The sequence below is a fragment of the Squalius cephalus genome (assembly GCF_949319135.1).
Source record: "Squalius cephalus genome assembly, chromosome: 4".
In the NCBI taxonomy this organism is placed as follows: domain Eukaryota; kingdom Metazoa; phylum Chordata; class Actinopteri; order Cypriniformes; family Leuciscidae; genus Squalius; species Squalius cephalus.
In genome coordinates this window covers 5,775,795-5,793,084 of record NC_137125.1, presented here as the reverse complement: position 1 = coordinate 5,793,084, position 17,290 = coordinate 5,775,795, and the positions used below count along the sequence as shown (strand labels likewise).

At 35.8% G+C, this 17,290-nt stretch overlaps 1 protein-coding gene across 1 annotated transcript; it reads right to left on the bottom strand.

Annotated features, from left to right (window-relative positions):
- Positions 1-2,584: 2,584 nt before the first annotated feature.
- LOC307157094 (uncharacterized protein) lies at positions 2,585-9,216 on the bottom strand. Its single transcript, XM_079868859.1, has 7 exons — positions 9,053-9,216; positions 8,813-8,898; positions 8,532-8,636; positions 7,995-8,188; positions 7,681-7,845; positions 7,356-7,600; positions 2,585-2,678 (listed from the first exon to the last, which is right to left on the bottom strand). Exons 3-7 carry the CDS (start codon positions 8,601-8,603, stop codon positions 2,656-2,658), a joined length of 699 nt encoding a protein of 232 aa, XP_079724985.1. The 5' UTR covers positions 8,604-8,636; positions 8,813-8,898; positions 9,053-9,216; the 3' UTR covers positions 2,585-2,655.
- Between the last annotated feature and the right edge of the window lie 8,074 nt (positions 9,217-17,290).

Below are 17,290 nucleotides of genomic sequence, written 5' to 3'. Positions count from 1 at the left end.
ACTGCCCACTGCTGTTTAAAATTGTCATTTTGTTCTATAATTCATATTTAGACTTTATAAATTCACTCTTTTAACATTTACAATCACATTTAGTCAAAATTCATTGAAGTATTACTACTGACAATTGTGTCACATTGAGAAATGTAAATCCTGAAAAAAAAAAAAAATGTGTGTGTGTAAGCATGCATTATTGAGTTAACATGAAAAAACTGGTTTGCTTTAGTGCAGAAAACTGGTGAAAATCATGAAGTTTAAAGTGATAATGAGGAAATAAGTGGTCTTCTACTGCCCTCTGCTGGCCATTCTACTCATTAATTAAGTCTTTTCACATGTGCTTTTGCATCATTCATATTTAGACACTTAAAAAATCACTTATATAACAATAACTATTATAACACAATCATATTTTATCAGTGTTTATCACTTCATTTGCACTGACACTTCACATAATTGCTAGCAATGTGGTAAATCATGGTAAATCATGCTAGAATCCTGGTAAATCATTCTAGAACGTAGTATATCATGGTAAATCATGGTAAAATATGCCGGAACAGGGTAAATCATGGTAAACCATGATAAATCATGATAAACTATGGTTAAAGGTAGGGTAGGTAGGAATTGTCTAAAAAACTTCTTTTCCAAATTTGTTTAAACTTTATTTATATATCAATACATAATTAAAATGTAAGTACTCTGAAAAAGAGAGTATAAAAATCGAGTGTCTGTAGACCTCTCACGACTGTTTTAAAGACAGCTCATTATTTCCATTCACTCCACCCCCTCCCTTCTGGGCTCCTTCCAAAGCCACGCCCCCAAAACACATGAACGCGTGACTCCGACCGCTGAGCTAGAGGACGCATTATTTACCTGAGACGAGCGGAGAGGAAGGAGCGCAGTGCATGTAGTGACATCATGTCAGAATCACATGTAATAAAAAAATCTAACTTTATCATTATGAATATGAACAAATAAGATGTATTTTAGTACTCACTATCAAGCTAGCATATTGATATTGGTAAAGTTTAAAATATATTTTAAAATGCTAGTTATAACTATAAGGCAAAGCTAAAAACAGGTTGAATTGATACACGTTTTTCCATTACCATCAGTTACACTGTGATGAAGATGAATTTCATGTAAGATTCATAACATATATGGTGTTCTGCATGTAAGAGTTTCAATGATCAAACAAGGGCATGTGAACAGGTATATATGATCTGGAGTGTAATGTGCACACAAGTCATTTCAGAGAACAATAAAGCTATATAAAAATAAAATAAAAAATTTAATCATGTTGACAAATGTTCTGTGTAATTACACCAATATTTACATTTTTTGATACATTTTGTGATTATACAGGGTGGGCCATTTATATGGATACACCGTAATAACATGGGAATGGTTGGTGATATTAAAGTCCTGTTTGTGGCACATTAGTATGGCCACCATGGTCACCACCCATCTTGAGGAGTTTGCCCCCTCACATAATACTAATGTGCCACAAACAGGACTTTAATATCACCAACCATTCCCATGTTATTACGGTGTATCCATATAAATGGCCCACCCTGTATATTCCATTGCAGGCCAGAATTCGAGGACTGAGCCTGGAACAAGCACATCAAGTCCTGGAGCTCTGCCTGACGCGTGACCCAAGTCTTATGTTTGATGTTCTGGAAAGGATGTCAGAAAATGCTCCTCCACCAGGCCCTCTTGTGTCAGGGCAACCCCCTTGGTGTGTCTGCCAGCGGTGCAGAGGAATGGCTACATTTGTAGACCAAAAGTGCTGTGGACAACATCCCGATTATTGTATTTCCATACTGCCACACATGGAAGCCTACATTTTCGAAGAGGGTGCGCCTTGCCAGACGAATCTGGAATGACATTCGTGCATTGACTGATAATCCAGAACCAGGACAGAGTAATAGACAGTTCCGTCATGCAGCATACAGGCAATCTGTAGTGTGGCAGTATGGAGCATTGGGACAGGGTCACAGAGTCGTGATACCAAGTTGCTGCGTCTGGAAGATACGCGATCGTTATCCTGATACACTGCAACAGTACAGAGGTTTTATTCCTAGTAGAGTCTAAGAGTCTAGAATGCTTTAGAAAACTGTCCATCTATTGTGTGGATGAATACATGTACATAGTTTCTGTGTTTTAAATTCTACAATATTAAAATATATATATATTTTTTTGTATGGTACACTATTTTCTTCTTTTGTTTTTAAATAAACAATTTTACTGAAAATGATAAATGAATTCTTTACACTTGCAATAGAAACCACATTTGATTACAAAACTACATTTATGTATTATTTCTGCAATAACGACAACAAAATGTAGAATGTCACTTGTTTATTTTTGTATTACTAAACCTAGAAACTATATCACAAATATAAAAACATCAGCACAATCAAAAATAACAATATAAATGAATAAAGACATTGTGTCTCCAGAGGTATCTTGACTGGTAGACGGGTCAGACTTGGGATGTAGCATCACATCAGCTATGGTCCAGAGGTATCTTGACTGGTAGACGGGTCAGACTTGGGATGTAGCATCACATCAGCTATGGTCCAGAGGTATCTTGACTGGTAGACGGGTCAGACTTGGGATGTAGCATCACATCAGCTATGGTCCTGTGGAGATTATTCATTGTTTCGGCAGCGATTGACCTATACAAAGAATATAATAATTATCTTTCTGACATGATTACCACATTTCAAAAACAAACACATTACTGTTAAATATTATAACGATATATACTGTATCTAATCTATTATGGGAGTAGAGTTTTATTTGATTGTGTGTTTATCTTGGCCAGAAATGGTCGTTTTTTTTTTTTTTCTTAGTTTGCCGAAACCATATTTACTACTACATTTGTCTTGGATGAAAAAGTCACCCACGTGATATTGGGATTGTATCATGACTTTTATATAACCACTTTAGATTCTAATAACAGTTTCTGAGTTTGATATGTTACAGTTAAAATTGTGTTATATGTAATGTTGAAATTTAAAAAAAATTCAATAAATCCATATAGCTCATAAAATAGCTGGTACTACTAGAGGTACCAGTATTTAACATTCAAGCAATTGTAATCAATTTGAGCACATGATAATAAAGTCAGCTGTTTTTTGTGCACACATTCACACACATACTCAAATGGACACACACTCTTAAGCACGGAGACGCGCATTTCAAAAAGCATGCGCAAACAGAATTTTTCTGCACTTTACAGGAAACATACGCGCAAAATTCGAATTGCGCAAATCTCGAAATAACAAAGTCTTGGCAATTATTCTCATAAAACCAATCAGCTATGTCTTAAAGTGACCGCAAACAGCTCAGAAAGAAATCAGATCATGTGTGTGTCAGTATGTGTGTGTCAGTGTTTATTCTATCGTAAATTGGCAGTACGTTTAAGAAATCTGCTTACGTTTGTGTCGTTATGTTAATCAAACAACAGAAGACAAAAGGAAAATAACTTCTGCAGCTTTAAAATGATTGATTACATTTAATTTATAGAATGAAGACGACAGTGTTATTATTTATTTTATTGTATTTCTGTATCTAATTACTACTGTTATACTTTACTTTATTTGTAACTTTGTTTTTTTCTATTTCCATATGCTTATAATGTCTTGATTTGTTCTTATTTTATTTTCCTTATTTACATTTTTTGCTTTTATTTTGTAATTCGTTTAACCACTATATTGTAAAATTATGTAATTTAAGAGTAGGCATTGAAGTTCACCCTATTTCACCAAGGTCCACTCAGTTTAAAATGTTTGGGCTCATCACTGCTGTAAGTTAAGTCGATGCAGAGTATGGTATGTTAAAGGTAAAAACACAAGAAATTCTCACAGAACACTGAATCCATGAGTGAGAAGGGTGTCATATTTCTTATTCTGTTCACTAGTGATTTAAATGTATAGTGCATTTCACCACCTAATTGGTGCTTGCTCCTTTCTAATCTTACAGTGTAAAGGAGGGTCTAATGGTATTTCATGCATTCTAACTTATCAACACAGTTAAAGAATTGTATTCCTCATGCTAAACATGTGCAAAGGTTCAATGAACCATTTGGACGTACGACATAATATCTCTGTTTCGAATACACTTTTTCAGGGTTGGTACAAGTTTCAGAAAGTGTTTTCTACTATTGAATCTGTTGTGTAAGCATCAATCGGAATAGTGCACGCACACACCAACCAAGAGATGACACAAAATTAATGTCATCACAGAAGTGTGTTGTTGTTTGGGAGGGAAATTTAGCATTATGGGAAAAAATGGATGTAGTTTGTCATCAGGCACTTAGGGGAACACTCCCCTGGCAGGAAAGAGAGTGCTAAGAAGTGATTTAAGAAGTGAGTGATTTCTTTAGTTTAGCATAAATACTTAATAGTTGTTGTTCAATAAAATGCACTAACTAATGAGGAGGCAATCCTGGGCTATGCTTCTACAGAATGCAGTCAGAGACGAAAACCCAGAAAAGAGGTATTTGTGAATTTTGTGTCATAAACATATGTGGGGCACAGTGAGGGGGAACAACGGGAGCCATCAACATACACTCGTATTTACAGTGACCACTTCATCAAAGGTAACCTCAAGTAAACACTTGATATATTAATCTTAGGATTTTTAGGCATAAAACATATATATATATATATATATATATATATATATATATATATATATATATATATATATATATATATATATATATATATATATATATAAATGTTTATAAGTTTTCTGTATTCTTAAACACTTCCAAAAAAAAAAGACCACAGGCAGATTTTTTTTTGCTTGTTTTAAGCACAAATTCACTTACATTTGATATTTTTTGTCAACATCCTAGACTTTTCTTGGGTCATTTTGCTCATTAAGAAAATTCATCTTGATTTAAGAATTTTTAGATATTTATACTGAAAACAAGACAAAAAATACTAAGAAAGTCATTTTTGCAGTGCACTATTATCAAAATTGTTAGTGTTTTGTTTGTTTACTATGGCAGAGTAGAGGTCACAATAAAAAAATATATATAATATTAGCTGAAGCCGTACACAGGCATAGGACATCTATACACCATATAAATCCATTTTACCTTTTACACTGATTATACACTGCAAAAAAATGAACGTATTTTTGTCTTGTTTTCTAGTATAAACATCTGAAAATTCTTAAATTGAGATACATTTACTTGGTAAATTCTGAAATGTAATAGGTAAAGGCTTAAAACAAGTATTTTCTCATCTTTATTTTATTTTTTATAATTTGTCCAAATGTATGTTTTGACAAATAGGTCTATATGTTTTCTTTGATTTATGTTAATCAGTGTTTGCTTGTTTCCATCTGCTTTCTTCTTGTTTGTCTGTTATAATAAGCAGTTGACCTGTATCTGTTTACTATTTGTATTAGGCCTACATTGTGAAGCGAGCTTGGGTTCTTGAAAGGCGCTATAAAAAATAAACTTATTATTATTATTAAAGTAAAAAATATCTGTCAGTGGGGTAAGAAATATTAACTTAATTCCAGTTTCAACTTAATTCAATAAACTCAATTTAAGTTTATTTTTTTACCCCACAGGCAGATATTTTTTACTTGTTTTAAGCCTTAACCTCTTAAATTTCAGAATTTATTTCAGTAAAAAAGACTTAAAATCTTAAGCCATTTTACTTAACAAGTACCCGTAAATGTATCTCAATTTAAGAATTCTTAGTATTTTTGTCATGTTTTCCAGTAAAAATATCTAAGACATTCATTTTTTGCAGTGTAACATATGTCTTCACAACTTAGAGTATGTCTCTGTTGAGATTATTATTGTTATGTGTAAGTTTTACCACACAATATGAAATCTCAAAACACTTTGACCATATTGTCGAAATATGTTATAACAGTGAAGATGCTTTATAGCAACAAAAAATGTTTTTTTCTTTTTTCCTCATTACTAGAACTCTGAACAGATAGTGACATAAATGTGTAATGCCAATTATGACATCCATTTTCCAAATGGCTTGTCCTCTTTAGGGTCAAGGGAAAAATATACAGTGAGAAAGTATTCAAAGTGACAAATAAAACATGCAGAAAGTGTAATGTTTACATATTTTATATTTACAACTTACTTCTCGCAAATGATCTTAGATTAGTTTTTTCTTTTTCTTCTTCTTCTTCTTCCTTTCTCTGTCAGTGGAACATGAGGAAGATGAGGAGGAGGATGAAGATGAAGTGGAGGTTGAAGATGTTGAGGAGGATGTCATTCTTCTCCTCTTCTTTTCAGGTTTCTCTAAAGAACATAAATCGGTAACATTTATAATAACTGCACACTATAAATTATCAGTTAAGCATTTGTAAATAATTAATTAATCATTTATAAAGCATTGTTTCTACATTGATAGAGATTAGTAAATAGTTTATCAATACAGCTAGAAATGCTTTGCTCTTGATTTATAAGCATGTCTATAATGTGTTTAATAACTGTATTCATACTTTATAAATGATCAATTTGTCATGTTATACTATTACATTCATAACCTGTTTATTAATAAACTGCTTACTAATCTCTATTAATGTAGGAACAATGCTCTATAAATTATGAATTAATTATTTACTAATGCTTAAATAAAGATGTATAGTGTGCAGTTATTATTAAGTGTTTCCCTTTAAATCTAGTTTTAATCCCACCAATCACAATTGTGACCATAAAAATATTTATAAATTATAAAAATATTTATAAAGCTTTAAAATGTTACTGAATGTTTTTTTAATCCATTTCCTGCAAATATGGAACTAATAAAGGGTATGAATTTAATATGTGCATTTTCTCATGTATAGCTCAATTGGTCACAATGACCAGAGCAATTTACATCCTTGTTTGTACCATGAGTAGCTGCATCGAAGCCCAAAAACAAAAGGTAATAAAAAAATTATGTTAACATAAAGATATGACAAAGATTTTTTTGTACACATTGACTTCAAAGTGTCTAGTATCAATATATAAGTTCACATTTATTCATTTTTGTCGAGTGTGGTCATGGAATAAGTAAACATGTTGATGACAACAATTGTGACCACTGGGAAAACATTTTTTGAATTTACTGTACTTTAAAATGGCAGTTATTAGCAAAAGATGAATTAAAGTTTAACAATGACAAAGTTAATGTGAATATTGCACTAAACAAAAAGGTATAGCCTACCATTAATTCAGTATCACATTATTCCACCGCTCACAATTGTGAGCAACCTTAAAACTCAACTTTTCACATACATGTCCATATTTTTTTATCATTATATTGATTATTTCAGAGGGATACTAATGACACATCATTTGGATATTTTAAAGAACTCACCTAACCCTCTGCTGACTTGAATTTGCAATAGCTCCTGTGTTGATGGAGCAGGAGCACCAGACAGTACGCTATGCTGACGGGGATCATTAGGTCTCCTCGTTCTGCTTCTAGCCATCCCCTTATTAGCTGACATCCGTCGAAGGAGGATGGCACGCTGTAGGTCTGAGATGTTGCTGTAGTCCTTCTCCACCTTTAATGAGTACAACCTCCACTTCCTGGACTTTTTGTTGTACACCTTGCCATTCCTGACAATATAGAAAGGTGTATCAGCTTAGTGAAAAGTTTACAATAAAATATTCATTTTTAAACTGAATTCAAAACTTACTGAATTGTGCCATCAGCTTTTCTCCTGGCTGGTCTATGGAGATGATGGTTGTAATCTAGGCCAGCCAGCATGGTACGAGCAGCGTAAACTGGTGGGGAAAAGCTGAAGCGCTTGCTGGCATACATCAGTATGTGGTTGTGAAACGACTCCAAATCTGCAGTTGACCTGAGTGCACATTAGATAAAAATACATACAAGATATTTTCTTTATAATAATGTTGTTCATGTAATATCAACACCAATTACAGTAAAATGTCTTTCACACAGTTGATTAGACCATTTACAATATAGAACTATATAAAGTAGCTTATGTACCTGAAATTCAGATACTTGGGGACGACCTTCAGCCAGCGTTCATCGAGAATAATTTCAGCCAGCCTCTCATGTGCCACTGAACCACTCTCAATCAATTCTTTATCTCTGTTGTCCAGCAAGGGGCCATGTTTACACTCACCAAGAGCCCACGTGTGTTCTCCTGTGACATGGTGCAGGACTCCCACCCACATGTCCTGTGGAAAAACATTTACAAACTGATTTTAAATTCTAATTGCATAAACAAGTCACAACAAGATTTTACACAAACAGCATAAAAACTTGTAATTTTTAGATTTTAAAAGTGATGGACTAAAGCATTATATATGTAATTGAATGCCATAAGTAATAACAAATACACATAATATGTCACAACATTTGTACAATAAATACCCAGCATATCAGCTATTTCATTTTTAAACCTATAAACCAAAACGGGTGATTACATAAGTTAGTTTAGTTTATGTAAAGAGATGCTTCAATTTCTTCTGTTTCTAAATATTGAAACTGAAAAAATATATCAATAAAGAAAATACTCACAATAAACTCTTCATAGGTATCTGCCGTCTTACAGCAGTACCAGAAGTGGTTGCAGATGTCTTTATTCCACATCTGGAGAATGGCACACCCCTTTTGCTGCCCTGCCTGGATGCATAAACAATTATTATTTTGTGTTAGGTAAACTATGATTATGTCAACAGGATTAAAAATACAATAATATATTTAAAGAAGTAATATAAAGGTATGGAAGGGTGCTGTTATGTAAGTTTTTATTGTGATCAGATGAAATGTGATTACTGATGGGGATTTCTTATACTTACTGCATGAATTTTTTTCCTCAAGTTTTTAGACCCATGCCAGACGACCAGAGTGTGGTGGACTCCGCTGTCTCTGTATTTCCCTTTGTCTGGAGGACAAAAGCTAGGAATTTAATGCATACTTACCCAAAATAACCCAAAACAATATCATGTCATAATCAGAGTGATGTATTTTGTCTGTAATGAGTGCAGAAATTTTGAGTGCTTTACAAAAACCATAAAGACTATAGTAAAGATAATTACTGAAGAGAGCTTATATTTGGGAATGAGCATCGGTACAGATTTCATTCAAGTTTATTCTTGATGGAGTGCCTCGAAGGTCTGTTGAAAGCCCTCTTTCTCCATGACAACAGAGTTCCTCAGTGTCTCCCTCTTGTCGATGTTGACCATGCTGATTATATGTTTAGTTTCATTTTCCATTGTTGAATATGTGCAATACTGTGCACAGAATCCAGGACTGTCCATCCGAGCATCACCTTTTATAAGGGAAAGCAAAAGAGCTTAATATACTGTTCAACAATGACATACTCATTTTATACATACTGTATATAACTGCATAAAAGCACTGGGCAACCGTAGATGAGATTAGCTCTGTATAAGGCCGATATCTTTTACTAACTGAAGATTTTGTAAAACAAACAACACAAACATTTATACATCAAAGTGTCTGGTTCCATTTTACCAAGTGATGTTTAAGTAAGGGTTAATGCCCTTTGAGGTGTCCATTATCAGGTATTAATGGGCGCGTTGGACGTTTGCCTCCGCCGAAGTCCATTAATACCTGACAATGGACACATCAAAGGGCATTAACCCGCTTATACCATGGTCACTTACGAAAGAAAGAAATATTTAATCAATTAATAATACTTCAATGTGTTGTAGAGTAAAAATCGTGAGGGTTTTTATTTATTAATTCGAGCACACTATTTAATACCTCCAGTATACAGGCGTTGCCAAGCAACGTGGCCACAGCGACCCGGCCGCAGCAGTTGATCAGTGAGTTTGAGCCAGCGCAATCATTTAGAACTGTCATCAGGCAAATTGACGGGACGCCTTTCCTAGGTGTACATTATCACTTTTTAATGGACACCCTGCAGCCAATCAGAATCGAGTATTCACCCAGACCATGGTATAATTACAGGTATTTCACCTATAGTGGGGTTGTCACCTTGACAGTGGTGCTGACTGTCGTTGACCCACACTGCCATGAGGATCTCCTTCTACGCGGTTTAGCCATCATTCACACCTTGCCTCTTGTAATTGCATGGTAGATCAACGACCATCTTGTGAAATATTCTGTACTCTCTTTTAGTAGATATCCTGTTTATTTGTGTGTGTATGTGAATTTACCTAAGGCCACAATAGGCCCTTTGGACTGTAGCTGGGCAATGATTTCAGCTCTCTTCTCCTTCCAGAATTCCTTAATGGTGTCCACACAGTAGGAGTCTTGTATTCGGAAAAAAGATGACTTCTCCACCATCCTCAATTTAAAGAGAAGGGAAATCTTTGCATAGTTGTTGCCAGACAGCAGTATGTTACACGCCAACATAAAGTCCCCAGCAAGCATTGCATATTTAAAATTGGCCTGTGAAGACCATTTCCAAACAGTGTGACCGTTACGACATATCTGAAAAAGAAAGACAATTAAAAAATAGATTTAACCTATATTACACATCTAAAACATTTTAAATTGTTCAAAACATGTTATCAATACAATAACGCAAAGTTCAGACTCACCCATTCCACAATTGCAGCTGTACCCCTGGAATGGATGTTGACCTCAAATGGTTTATGTGCCCCACACTCTGCATTTGTGTTTGTGTCCTTAGCAGTACACATGTTCACAGGTAGAACAAGATATTCTGCAAGCAGCTTCAGACAACTGTGGTATGTTATAGATGCTGGCTGGCCAATTATATCATCCTCAACCAGGACTTTTAGCAGTCTCTGGGATTGGATGTATGTCTGCGATAGTAGGGTCTTGGGAGTTGTCTTAAGCCTGTATCTCCGCAACACTTTATCGTATTCGGACCAAACTTGGTACATATCATCACAAGCATGACCTGAGGCAACATGCTGCGTTTCGGCACAGCGCCACCTAATGGTCCGGAGATATGAAAAATGGCTGTTTTTGCTTATAACTTCTGAATGGTTTGTCCAAAAATCATAAAATTGGTCTTGTTAGATTCAGAGCAACATGCCGAGTCGACTGATATCCAATTTTCGGCCATTTTGAATTATGTGCTAAAATGCTGTATTTTATGAACGCATGAACGTATCGTTACGAAAATCGGTATGGGTCATCAGCACAATGCCCTGAAGTAGCGTGAGAAGTTTCGAGACAGCGCCACCTAGTGGTCAAAAGTTATAACAAAATTTACAAAAAGGCTAATAACTTTTAAATAAATCTGGCTATTGAAATGCCACTGGTCTTAATAGATTCCTTGGGTCACGCCGAGAACATAGATACCAAGTTTTTCTTATTTGGCTGAACTTCCTGTCCGCCATCTTGCTTTTCATTCAAAACCTACTTTTTCGAACTCCTCCTAGACCGTTTGTCCGATTTTCACCAAAATTGAATCGTATCATCTCCAGACAGGGCTGACTAAAAGTTATGGATTTCGTGTCGATAGACGAAACCGTTTTCGTATAGCACAGCATGAAAGTTGAGGCATGATGCTGAAAGGACTATTCAGGCTTTATCTCTATAATGCCTTAACATATTGACACCAAACTTTGAATGTGTCATTGTCAATTCACTCTGACCATATCACATCAGTTTTATAACTGCATCACCTATTGGTCAAAAGTGATATACCATAAATCATTATTAGTGACTTTATAATTTTCTGCCATTTTGCCTAAAATCATCTTATGAGTTTGATTGTTGCAGTTGGTCTGATTCTACTTACAATGTTTGTTTAACTCTTAATTTTGCTACTGCTGTGAATTTTGATGTAACTTTAGAAATGTTGGTCTGATTGATTTCAAAATTGGCATGCAGTGTCTTTGTCTGCATTGCCATCAAATTGCATGCACTTTGAGAAACATAGTTGCTATATGTCAATTACATTTCAGCACCTATTAGACAGGGATAATACAATCTGAATGAAACAGTCATACTGTGTAGCATATATTGTCTATTATGCAAAAAGTGAGCCTGCATGACAGTAAATAGACAATAATGAACAAATATAAACTATAGCTTACTGTAGTGCCTACCTTGCAGACTTGCTCTTCAAGTGGAGCCCATTGATGAATTATTTTATTCTAAATATCTAGGTTTTTTTCAGTATGCATCAACGTGATTGTTGCGGTGCGTTCAAATACATATATTTATTTTTAAAAAGACAAGTTATTTCGAGTCATTTACCTCAAGTCCGAGTCAAGTCTCAAGTCATGAATATCAAGTCAAAGTCAAGTCAAGTCTTTTATTAATATTTGTCAAGCAAGTCTCAAGTCCTAAAATTTCCGACTTAAGTCTGACTTGACTCGAGTCCCCCATCTCTGATATTTAGCCAAAAGAAAATAAGTATTTTATAGAAGATTTATATTATCTTGAAAAGAAGAATAAAATGTTATATTAATTTTAAATGGACAGCAATATATTTAATTGTGTCAACTTGAAAAATATGAATATTGAAAATATGCGTTTTATTTTATTTACAAAGTTTTAACATTTTCAGCATTTGACAGATTCTATGTAAAACAATGTTGTCACAATGGTTTTACAAATTCTCAAAGATCAATAATTTTTTTTCCATTTAAATGGATGTTAACTAATTTAAAATAACAAACAAACATTGGGCTTAAAAGTTTCCTTATACTGGGGCTCACTCTAGTGGCCAACATTAATATCACAGTCTTTGTATTTCAGTTGAAATGGCTGATATAGGCTAGCCTGGCAAGCCAGACCTACATCAAGATGTTAGGTCTGGCAACTCACCATAGACACGGCTCAATTCGAGGGGCGGGATAAACGGCTGTCTTTCAAATTCCCTCTGTATAATTCACATTTAGTGCTTTGAACCCTCATTATATTACTTATGGCACCAAGACATGTTCTATCAACAGAAAAACACTACTTACATTTGTATTTTATACAGGATAAATATTTTTTAAGGAAGTTGCCATATGACCCAGTATGCATCCCTGCGGTTTAGCCTATTGATTGTTCATATAAAGTCTGTTACGTCTACGTTACAATTGAAATATTATCAAAAAGAAGTTGAAAGTTATGACGGTGAAGGTTTACAAATCGGTTTATGGGTTCGATATTTCATTTGCACACATAGGCGGCGCTGAAACGCCCCTTTCATCTAATTTGGTCAAATCGCACCGCCTTCAGTAAGCGACAAGCTTTTCTTTCTGTCAGGCAGAATAAGAGTCAGTACGACTGCGGCACTGACAAATTCGTGCTGCTGTGACTTGCAAGCGACCCCAATAATGTGAACCACAGTAGGCTATATGACAGATTATTTTAGCATGATGTATTTCCAATTGATAAATACAGTGCAAATAGTTCCTTCTCTTTGGATAAAAGGGAAGTGGAAATATAAATCAATAATAGGCTGAACTGTACCATGATAAATATGTCCGTAACATTTACCACTCTCGTCTTTTATTTACATCAAAAGATTGGCGTGTGACATATGTAGGCTATAAATAATTTAGAAAATTGAATAGAAATAAAGTTTATATTTATGAATGTAAGCATGTGTAGCCTACTCAGTTCACACGAAAAGAGAGAAGCTAGAATCAGTGAATGTACATTAATACTGACAAAATTACCAGGTTTGAGACAATTTGACTCAGTGTCTGTTATGCAGTGATGATGTCAAGACATTTTTGCCACAACACTAATAATTAGTTAAAATACCGTCTCGGACCATTTAACCAAGTCTAAAGACATTGGCAGTGCCATACTGACTATTAAACATAACTATACGAAACATAATGTTTGGTTGTAAAATATTAGTATTTTTTGCTTTTTTCAAGCTCTTACAAAAAACCTAGATTCAGTTGCATGCATATAACGACATGATAAACATGATGCAGATTGCAAAACACACAACTAATAACTGACTTACTGAATAGGAATAAAAGCAGGATAAGAGCAACAGAATTATAAAACAGGCTTGCACACATACATTCGATGTTCAGTAACAGAGTGCGTTCCACCTTAAAGGTGCAGTACCAAACTCTACTTGTTACAAACTGTAGTTCTCAAGTCTTTCTTAAATGTAACTGTATTAAACAGACTTTAAAAATCTGCCTGAATCTCGTAACTTATACACAACAATAATAATAATGGATTAGCCTACTTTGATAACTTAAATTAATATAAAACACTTCTTCCCATGGCTTATTGATCTTATATATATATATATATATATATATATATATATATATATATATTACATGTGACCTATTTACCATATTCAAGAATGCATTTATTAATAGATATTAGGCTATATAAGAAATCCCATTTGTCCCAGTGAAATAAGCAGACAATACAAATGGAATCAAATGAAAAATGAAAGTTTTATTAAACATTTGAACACGCAAAACACTTGTAGTTTAAAAAATATATATATATAACAGTAACGAAGCTGAACTTGGCATCTCTGCTTCAAGCCTCCGAACCAGCAGACACTGTGTTGCTTTCCTCAGTTAGCTGTGCCCCGCCTTCTGCATCACACCCTCTCTTCCGCGCTGAGAGCAGGAGCCGCTGCCTCTGACGAGCCGACCTCACGAGCACGAGCTGCCCCGATGGACACAAGGAAACCGTCCTGGTTCACTTTCAGGTCGAAGGCGGGGGACAGTAAGAAGTGATCCTCGATCGCCTCCGCGTCGTTGAACAGATTGGCGAGGCCGGCGCCGCGGACATGGGTGACATGTTATATATAAATCCTTCGACAGCGTCTTCACCCTCCTTTCGGACCTTTGCAGGACTAGCCATCCCTCCGCTTCTTTATTGGTGACAGATGCGTGTTGACTTGGAGCTCCAAATTTGCTGTCTTGGACAAATGACTTAATATGCCACCAGAGAACAATTTATACCTGTGATATGCAAATTAAGCTGAGAATGATGATTGGCCGCTACTATAGCGAGGGGCGAGCACAATCATTTCATCATTCAATTTCGTTTGTAACATTTAGTTAAAACTCAAACCTTTTGCTGCTCTTCAAAGCTGCTGCTGCTCTAATATACTTCAGAAAATAAAAAATTAAAACAAAAGACTACATTTGCAATACGCTGTAACTCACGCCATGAAAAACATCTCAATTAGCAAGGCGCAACCTGATGCTCCAGCGCTCAGTTAGGCAATATTTTCAATCTATCCAACTAATTAATTCACGTCCTACATTTCCTTCTTATTCTACCAAAAAAAAAAAAAAAAACCTCTCCCAAAAGACAGACACTACAACTTAAGCCCGCCTTTTTTCAAGCTCTTACAAAAAAACCTAGATTGGGGTTGCATGCATAACGACATTATAAACATGATGCATATCAAATATTTGTAAAACTAAAACTAAAATCGTCATGTTTCATTCAGAACATTATGACTGGAAATTAACTTTATAAGTAATAACCCACACAGCAAAAGGACTCCGCAGCGGATCGGCCGCGGAGGTATCGCGGCTTCCGGAACGGACCCGTGAAACGGACCCGTATCGGCGTCCACTTGCGCGCAGTGACGGATCCGCAACGAAGGCGGATCGCGGACCCGCCGTGGCTCCGCGCTGCATCCGCGATTAAAACCTTGCATCCGCGGCGGGTCCGTTTGGGACACAGCGTCACTGTGTTTTTCCTTACAGCACCTGTAATAAAACAGACAGATATGTTTATGTTTATGGTATGTATAGGTGGAATATTAAACGAAATATAGTAACACATAGCTTTGGTGCACGAGCTGATAAGAGAAAAGCGGCCCGTGGATTGAGCACGCAGCAGGACAGACGCGCGAACTGGTCGAGCGCATCCTTGCGCGCGCGCTCTCTCTCGTCAGTTAACGTTAATAATGTTAATAATAAGCTACATGCCTCGTTTTATTTTCTTTGCCATTGACATCCGACTGAAACAACGAACTTTCCACTGATGTCTGTTTAAAGGCATGTGGCTTTATCATCAGCTCGTGCGTCTGTGCCACTGCGCGCTCAATCCACTGCGCGTTTTTCTCTCATCAGTAGGCACTTATCGCACCCATGGTAAGCATTATGGGCCTTTGTTTTTTTCACAAAGGCCCGTGCAGGGGCATCACAGATTACCGTGTGAAGCTTCATTTTAAGGTTCTTATCTCCAATGCAAAACCCAGCCTCTAGCTTCTGTAGTTCATTGACAAAATCAGGTAGGAACTCTGTGGCCGAACTAGGTTTTTTCGGTCCACAGTAGGCTCCAATGACCACAGGTTCCTTCATGGGGACGGTAACCAGTAAGCCAAGGATGGACCACAGCTGTACAGTGGAACTTTTAAATAAAGGTAGACCATCTATATTAATCTGCAGCCCCAATGTCATGCCCTCTGTCAGTGTTTTGGCATATTTGCTTATAGTTGCCTTCAAAGAGGGAAGGATGCCAAAGTGATGATAGTTCCCCCCAGCCTTCTCCTGAATAGCATAATGCGTTTTTGTCTTGAGAAGGGTCCTACCATCCTTTGGCAGATTGGGATGGGTTATATGGTTATATGGAGTATACTCAACAGTGCAGTCAGCGCAACAAGGGAAATGCCAAAACTCACTGCCCAGTTGGCAATGTTATCGGAAAGTGATGTTAGGTCATCATCATTTTCAGAATTTGAACCTGATGTCCCATCCCCATCACAATACACATCATCAAAATCTGCCTCCAATTCCATGTCCTCTTCAGTAAAAATGTGCACCTCTGGCATTTCATGTGCAGCTGAAGAGGGTGGGGCAGTGTTCTCAGAAAGAACTCTGTCATCTACCCCTATTCCTGTCATGTCCATATCAGTCATGTCAGTTATATCTGTCCTAATTTGATTAAGCCTTTTTTGAACATCTACACGTGTCCTTCGCCTTATGGTTGATAAGGAGACAGGCAGAGTCTTTCTATTCATTTTTGGTCTAAAAGATAAATTTCAAGAAAGACAGGTTGCAGGTTTTTTTTTTGGTTTTTTTTTCAAGAAAGACAGGTTGCAATCAGGTGTGTAAAATTGATCATTGTCTCTAATGTTGTATTTAAATAAATACATTGTTGAATTGCGGTGTTTTCTGTTTCATTGCTACAAACTAGACAAGAACAGAGAAATAGAGCAACATTAAAATTTGGGATGCACTTCTTGATTTGGCCCCATGAATAGGTCTAAATTTACATTGAAAATTAATGTTTAAAAAAATCTCAATCCAGGTAGGACGTTTTATTCGTGCCTTCGTGGACTATCTGCTTGGCTTTTACGTTTCCTTTGTTTGTTTGAAAATAATTATATTAAGTTGGTATTCATTTAACAATAAAAAAAT

Bases quoted from the DNA above. Each gene is read 5' to 3' on its own strand.
- LOC307157094 (XM_079868859.1), bottom strand. From the start codon at position 8,603: ATGTGGAATAAAGACATCTGCAACCACTTCTGGTACTGCTGTAAGACG. The intron at 8,189-8,531 runs GTGAGTATTTTC...GTTTTTCCACAG, and splicing joins ATACCTATGAAGAGTTTATT to GACATGTGGGTGGGAGTCCT. The intron at 2,679-7,355 runs GTGAGTTCTTTA...TTCTTTGTATAG, and splicing joins TCAAGTCAGCAGAGGGTTAG to GTCAATCGCTGCCGAAACAA.